At 41.1% G+C, this 8,078-nt stretch overlaps 1 protein-coding gene and 1 non-coding gene across 2 annotated transcripts; both read left to right on the top strand.

Moving 5' to 3' along the window:
* Window positions 1-377: 377 nt before the first annotated feature.
* LOC143449878 (uncharacterized) lies at window positions 378-3,806 on the top strand. The gene is made up of 11 exons (XM_076950207.1): window positions 378-504; window positions 612-857; window positions 978-1,118; window positions 1,181-1,367; window positions 1,440-1,633; window positions 1,694-1,882; window positions 1,966-2,243; window positions 2,319-2,441; window positions 2,533-2,676; window positions 2,748-2,880; window positions 3,673-3,806. Exons 1-11 carry the CDS (start codon window positions 378-380, stop codon window positions 3,804-3,806), a joined length of 1,896 nt encoding a protein of 631 aa, XP_076806322.1.
* Trnav-uac (transfer RNA valine (anticodon UAC)) lies at window positions 3,323-3,395 on the top strand. The gene has a single exon. It is a non-coding gene; the product is annotated as a tRNA-Val (tRNA).
* Window positions 3,807-8,078: the final 4,272 nt, after the last annotated feature.

Raw genomic sequence — 8,078 nt, forward strand, 5'->3', positions numbered from 1 at the left:
GATTTGATTCTGAAGCAGCTCTTTTGCAAGGGTGCAGCTTGTTTGTTGTTTGAAGTTTGTAGTTAAAGCCTTAGATCTTTTTTGATCGAGGCCGCTCCCCGAAAATTGTGAAGCTAACGATTTTGTCATAAAAACTCTGACAAAATTAATGAGTGTCCCAGCATTTCTTCCATCACAGTGCAATAAAAAATGCCTTATTGTTAGGTTGAAAAAGAAGTGGTTATTTTGTCCTCGTTTTTCGGCTGCATGTTATCCACAATCGAGGCTAACAAGCCGTTAACAGATTGCTAATAGTAAGCACCTTTCGTTTGCCAAACAGTACCGAGTACCGAGTACAACTTTTGATCAAAGTTGAACGAGTTTTATACCACATTGGAATGCAGCAGGTCACTGGTTTTATCAGGAATTCAAAACAATCATTTCCTTTCGTGGGATGGGTTGACGTGTTGGAGACGTCATCGTGCTTGGAGAATCTGAGAATTCGAGATGGGAACTATCAAGGGGGTTTGAAAATCCATTGAAAGTCTTTGATTATTTGACCTTCAGCGTGGATTTTAAATTCACCTGCAAGAATATGTCTGAAGTCAGATATAAATGGTTGGTGTTCCCAGTGGCAACAGACATGGATATGGCAACATACACATATGAAGTTGAGTTTGAGAAGGAGTCATTTGAACCAGAACTTATCATCAGAGCCGATACATTGTCACCCGGCTTGTATGTCATAAAGGTTAAAGTTACCAGTGAGAACGTGACAAGTGATGTGTTGGAGGGAAAACTCAAAGATTATACTTTGATAGAAATTACCAAGAAAAAGCTACATTTTGTGATCTTAGGAGGAAATGTTCTCCAGGCTGGTGAGTTGGTTATTATCAGATTTCTATGTGACTTCATAAAATATTTTCATGAATTTTTTTTTAATTTTCGACTACATTGGACCATCCATAATTTTAATATATTATAATTTCCCTGCATAGACTACAACGTGACTGTCCTAAGATTTGAATCTTCAATTGATTTCAACGAATATTATCGACACATCAGCTACAACTGGTTTTGCTCCATCACGCAAGAAGAACTTCCGACAAGGACAGTGATGGGGAAAATACAGAGAAAAGGTTTAAAATTTTTTTTTCAAATATCATTTGTTCCAAATTTAAGTTTTTTTCTCATGTTTAAGATTCCTGCTTTGATTGGCACACTCTCTGGGTGACCAGTGGTCATGTGATGGAAATATCCATGAATGAACTCAGACAAAGTGAACATTATTACATCCGATTAATCATATCTGGACCCCATCATGATGCAACATACGCAGATCAGAAAGTTGTTGTTCAAGCAAGACGAGCTCCGATTGTTAATTTAAAGTGAGCATTGGATAAAATTGCAGCAGAAAAAGTAAAAACATTTCATTTAATTTTCTTTCCATCAAATCGCAGATGTTGGTCCAATTGTGGGAAGTACTTTTATCCTTACCTGTCAATCATTCTACAATTGGAATGTGACGATTGTTTACGTCGTAAATGGACATTGTCACCAAAACCTGGACATAAACTGCCACCATGTGATGATCAGGAGTTTTGCAAACTAAATGCTTTATTACTTATTTCATCATCAAATGTCTCAGGAACAGGTGAATCCCCTAATATGGTACTAATTCATTCACAAATTTAAACCTGACTTCTATGTGCAGGTTACAATATTCACGGAGAGAACTCCTCAGTGACCATTTTCCTCAATGCTCTATCTTCTCATGGTGGTGGTAGCTGCATTGTTTTACCTAGGATGGGAAGTGCGTATACCACCAAGGTTAATGTCACATGTGCTGGTTACATAGAAGGCAAATACCAACCGATGTACAAGTTTTTCTTCCAAGAGAAAGGTGAATAAAGTGTCAGGTGGAAATAGAGCAGAATTAATTTGACAAGACCAAAATTCCATCTAAGAAATATAAATCCTTCCCAGGCCATCGATATCTTCTACAATATGGATTTGATCCAGTTCTCTATGACATCATACTTCCACCTGGACGTTCATCTAATGACGTCACAATTGTCATAGAAATATGCACTCCTGACCAATCGTGTGTTGAGGAAAATCTCTTCGTCACTGTGGTTGATAATTATGACGTCAACGATGATATAATAAATGAACTGGACGCAGCATTGTTAAGTAACAATCTGCAGAAGATTGCTCAGTTTGTTCTCGTCTTATCGTCAACCAACAAACTCAACCAATCAAAGGTTAGTTTGTGACGTATTAACTTTATATTTTTTATCAAAGTTTTAGATTTAAAAGACAAAATTTTGCTTAAACAGAGAAAGGAAATAATTTTCAAAATGGTGGAATATCCCATCTTATCGTTGGAGCCGGTGAAACAAATTGCCGATGTAATAAGCCACGTAACAAACAATCCTAAACTTCTGGAAGAAACTCAATTGGTAAAGTTTAAAATTACACAAACTTGCATTTGGAGTCCACAGGTTTATCCGTAATATAGACTGAGTAGAAGAAAGTTACTTTGTATTACAGCAAGATGTGCAGGATATCCTGGACCGAGTAGAGAGCTTTGTTCCATTTTCTGCCAGTCGTTATGATGACGTAAACTCCATTGTGAGGTCATGTATGACTACGACATCACAATTGATGAGACTTGTTCGATTTTATCCTTTCAAGGTGACCAAGTTAACATTTTCAATAATCTAGCACCTGATTAATTATTCAACTAACAACGACTTTTATGGAAGAATGACGAAAATTTGCGAATGAATCGTCTGGGAAAGTTGCTCATGGCATCATTGACTCCTGGTGAGGAGGCAATATCCTTTGAAACAAAATCTGTCGAAGGAAGAATGATCAAGTTGAACAATCATGTCACGAGTAAGCAAGAAGTGTTACAATTTATAAGCCACGTACATCTGATGCGCACATATTATTCACACACATACAGTGCACAGTGGTAGCAACGTTCTCATGTGTGAGGTGTAACTCTTCATATAAGTTCCAATACTTTGATTATGACCACAATGAAATGTTTTTGAGTGCTGAGTACACGCTTAAGGTCCACAGCTGAATCATGGTCGGAAATATGAGAAGCCCCTAAAAAGTTTGAAGTTCGGTTTTAATTCCAACAGTAATGAAGCGCTTTCATACAAAGAAATGTTCATTCTACACGAAGCACTTTCAGGATTTGATGCCGGGAGGAACCAACGTTTGATATACAGCTTCGGCCAAATTGAAATATTCAAAATATCAATTTCCACTTCTCGTAAAAGTAGCGCTTTGAAAATGAAAATAATACAAACTTTCGTTACCTCAACCCGTTCTCGTAGTGTAGCGGTTATCACGTTCGCCTTACACGCGAAATGTCCCCAGTTCGATCGTGGGCGAGAACTTGTTTAAAATTTATTTGCGCAATAAAATATCAGACTTAATGAAAATATTTCAAACAAAATTCAATTGCTATTTCCAATCTCGTTCGATGTTTTGCTTCGGTTGTGTAAAGGTTATCACGTTTGCCTCACACGCGAAAGTTTTCGACATGGGTCGAAGAAACCTAAATGTTAATCTTTTCAGAAAGCATCAAGCAAATGAACATGTTGCTTTTATAATTTGCGAAACGTTTCGGTGGAATGATTTTACGACCAGTTCGAGACGTCTTTATAACCGCAGGAGGTTTTGTTGCAAGAGGTTTTGTTGGCTCCGGGGCGGTGACAGTTGGTGGTACCGTTTCTTGTCTCGCCGAGGTGGAGGGCAATGACTGCGGAGCAGGATCTTGTGTCTGCAAAGAAAAATTCTGTTGTTGATGCGAACGTGTTGGTGGTAAAGGGGTCTCAATATTGATAGTGTAGCTAGGCTTTAGACGGTCGAGGGAAACGCGGTCCGGTTTCCCCTGTCGAGAAATAACAAAGTACTTTTCGTATCTCTCCAATACTGGAAACGGACCAACATAAGGGCGTTCCAACGCTCTTTTTACATGGTCACAGCGCACAAAGACGCGGTCACAATGTTTCCAATCCGGATGAACATAGGACTGTATGAATTTCGTATGCGCGGTCGTTGATGTAAACTGAAGGTCGTTGATGAAGTCTCAATACGCACCGAGGTAGCTGGATGTAGGAACTGCAGAGGCAAGCTTGGAGTCAGAAAAGAAACCACCTGGAAGACGTAAGGTGTGTCCAAAAGTTAACTCAGCTGGTGTACATTTCAGGTCCTGCAGATAGCGATTTCGCAGAGCCAGGACAATAAAACCCAGTTTGTGAAACCAACGCTCTGGTTCGTCGGAACACTTGATGGCGCGCTTGATCTCCGCATTTGCACGTTCCGTAATTCCATTGGACTGGGGATGGTAAGAAGTTGTCAGATTGTGTTGAATACCTAGGGATCGCATAATTTCCGCCCAGGCAGAACTTGTGAAACATGGTCCACGGTCACTTGTGAGGATGACTGGAACGCCGACCAAGGAACACCAGTGATTTACAAAGTAAGCGGCGACGGTTTCTGTGGTGGCATCCGGGATTGGTATGGCTTGAACGAAACGCGTATAACGGTCAATGCAGGTAAGAATGTATTTTTACCGTGTGAGGTTGGAAGTGGTCCAATCAGGTCAATTGCAACATCGAAAAATCGATCATCCGGAATCTTGAATGTCCCTGGTGCGGTTTTGGTGTGACGGAAAATTTTTCCTCCTTGACAGTTTGGGCAATGCTGGACCCAGGTCGCGATCTGTTTACACATTCCTGTCCAGATAAATCGTTCCTTGATGAGCTTGATGGTGGCTTTCTTTCCAGGATGCGATAAGTTATGTAAGTGCAGAAATACTTGACGCCGAAAGGATGACGGGACCAGGACCCGCTCCGTGTCGGCGGACACGTCACAAAGAATGGTTACATCGTTATTGGGCAGCTTGCAGTCTTGACGTTTGAGTGCTGTTGTCGCGGCACGTAGTTTTTGAATGGCAGGATCTGTGGTTTGAGCTTCTGCTATTTTCTCATATTCCAAAGGCGGCGGAAAACTGGAAATAGCGTTAATGTTGGGTGTTGCATTATGAGACCTTGACAAAAGATCCGCCACCACGTTTGTCGTATATTCTGTAATGAACAGCAATTGTCGGAATTGTCTTGGTGAGTAATGTTCGGAGAGCTTCCCGAGACTCGAAACCAGAGGTAGATGGTCAGTACGTAAGGTGAATTGACGGCCTGTCAAGAAGTAACGAAAATGTCGAATTGACTTGTAAGCGGCCAACAGTTCTCGGTCGAAGCAACTGTATTTCTGTTGAGTTGCAGTCAGCTGTCTTGAAAAGAATGCTAACGGGACAAGTTGGTTTCCTTGTTGTTGTTCCAACGTTGCTCCAATACCGGTCAATGAAGCGTCAACTGTTAAATAAGTTGGGGCGTGAAGTTTTGGAAACGCCAATGTGCTGGCATTTGCGATAGCTTGTTTGCTGTCGGCGAACGCGCGTTCTGCCTCCGCATTCCATTGTAAAGGGGCGCGTTTGTTTCGATTGCCTGGAACTAGCTTGTACAACGGCTGTAGCATGGTGGAGCAATGCTTCAGGAAACGAAAATAGTAGCAATAAACGCCCAAGTAACTTTTCAACTGTTTGCAGGTTTTCGGCTGAGGGTAATCGAGAATGGCTTGCACTTTTTCTTGAGTCGGTCGTATACCCTGAGCGCTTATGTGATGTCCTAGGTATTCAAGTCCCTGGCGGTTGAATTCACATTTGCCGAAATTCAACGTTAAGCCGAATTCATCAAGCCGTTGAAAAAGCATCTTAAGGTGTTCAAGATGTTCTGACAGATTACCACTTCCGATTATGATATCATTGAGGTAGGCAAAGATTCCCAGGTGTTGAAGGGGTCGTACCACTTCTCCTATGAGCCTGGAAAACGTCCGTGGTGCGCCGGACAGACCAAACGGAAGTCTTGTATATTCAAATTGTCCAAGGGGGCAAACGAATGCCGTCTTATGAACGTCTTCAGGAGCCACCGGGACTTGGTGGTATGCTTGCTGGAGATCTAACTTGGAGAAGACCGTCTTACCATATAAGACGTCTGCAAAGCTGTGTAGGAACGGAAGCGGGTAACAGCTGTCGGTTGTTTGTTTATTGACCAATTTGTAATCAATGACAAGACGATACTTGTTGCCTGACGAGCCTTTAGGAACTAGTAACGCTGGGCTCCCGTACGGTGAATCACTGTAGCGGATGATTTCCCGTTCTAGCAAGCTGTCAATTTGTTTCTTCAAGATTTCCATTGTTTCTGGACTATAACGACGCGGGCGTGAACGCACAGGCGGACCTGTGGTATGAATATGGTGAACGATAGAATGTTTCACCGGTTTAACAGCAGCTGACAGGGGTTGTAGCAGGTCCGGAAATTGATGTAACAGATGGCCAACCGGATCTATCTGACTGAGAATCGATATTCGAAGAGGGTCATAGGCCTCAGGCTCTAGCGTGTATTGTTGTTGGTTGGGAACATCTATGAGCTGCTTCGCTTTAAGGTCCAAGACAAAGTTGTAATTAGTGAGAAAATCCAACCTCAGGATGAAAAAAGGTGTGTCCGCCAGTACAAACTCAAAGGGATAAGAAAAGCGAGGATGCAAAGAAACATTAAGCTGTTTATTGCCATACGTAGTAATGAGCGTTTTGTTGGCTGCAAACAGCGGCGCTTTTGATTCTCGATTAATTTTGTCAGCTGAACTGGCCGATAAAAGCGAAGTTGAAGCCGCGCTATTAACTTATGCTGTGATTGCTGTCTTCAACAATGGGATGTCATGCAGTCTGCATATAATCTCGGTTCCAAATCATTAAGCTTTTAGCGTTGATCAAGATCATGCGTCGATCACATGATCTTGACCAGATCGGACTTGGTGCATGACAACTAAGGATCCACTCAAAACCTAGATCATATGATCTCAGTTTAATCCTTAATCCTTGATCAAGTTGATCTGTTGTGGTGCATCCCGCCCTAAGAATGAAATGAAAACATTAAGGATGTGCTGGAAACACTGAAGTACAGTGATGACATATGTGCAGACATGAAATATTGAACCTTCTGTTATCAAAGCAAGGTGTTCACACCAAATACCCTTGTTTTCTTTGCTACTGGGATAGCAGAGCCATAGATGAGCATTGGATAAAGGATAAGTTTATCACTTGGAGAGAAATATATCATTCATAACCTAGTTTGTTGATACCAAGAAGATCATCCTATATAATTTGTTTTTTACATAGATACATGAAAGAGCGCTAGCAAGGCCGATGGCAGAGGGCGTTCCAGCAGTTTTGATTAAAAGCACCTCTACATTTCGGTTTCTGCTTTGCGGTATTATTTTATAATGAACATATGTAACATCTCAAAGACATGATGTGATAAAAAAAAATAATGACAGATTCGGATTAAGCGCCCCAAAATTAGGTAAAAAAGACCCAAACATAGTCTGCCGCAAAAATCGTGTTGACCAGTGTAATTTTTCTTTTATAAATGTAGACTCATGTCTGCACACATGGGACACTCAGAAATTTTGTCAGAGTTTTCATGACAAAATCGTTAGCTTCACAATTTTCGCGAAGCGGCCTCGGTTATGAATGTTACACGCCGCCCAGTTTAAGGACCACTGCTATGAAGACAGTAGCATGTAAATGATTTGAACAATAAAGTAAGATTTCACCAAAAACTGCCTTCTCTACAGTGATTAATAACCACAAAACTACGTTTCATTTAGGATAGTTACATCACAATAGAACACAAGAATAATTTTCATTTCAGTATTGTTACGTCGCAAAGCGCAAACCACTGCAGAATCATAGAACACCTGCATTGAGTAGCCTACGAAAACGATGAAAAATGCCAGGAAATAGTAGGCCAGCAAAGGGAAAAGATTTGAAAGAAAGCATCTCAGTGCGAAGTTGCCAAGGAGTTTGGAATTTCACAGTCCCAAGTGTCGCGCATTTGCAAGACGAAGCGGAAGCTTTTATCCGCTCATCAAGGCAACAGAAACCGATCGTTAAACCCAATAGCAGACGTTTATAGAAAAGATTTTATTCATTGATGTATCTGATTCTTGTTGCTTAA

The sequence above is a fragment of the Clavelina lepadiformis genome, chromosome 3 (assembly GCF_947623445.1).
Source record: "Clavelina lepadiformis chromosome 3, kaClaLepa1.1, whole genome shotgun sequence".
Classification (NCBI taxonomy): domain Eukaryota; kingdom Metazoa; phylum Chordata; class Ascidiacea; order Aplousobranchia; family Clavelinidae; genus Clavelina; species Clavelina lepadiformis.

Bases quoted from the DNA above. Each gene is read 5' to 3' on its own strand.
- LOC143449878 (XM_076950207.1), top strand. From the start codon at position 378: ATGCAGCAGGTCACTGGTTTTATCAGGAATTCAAAACAATCATTTCCT. The intron at 858-977 runs GTGAGTTGGTTA...TTCCCTGCATAG, and splicing joins AGGAAATGTTCTCCAGGCTG to ACTACAACGTGACTGTCCTA. The intron at 2,677-2,747 runs GTGACCAAGTTA...CTTTTATGGAAG, and splicing joins TTCGATTTTATCCTTTCAAG to AATGACGAAAATTTGCGAAT.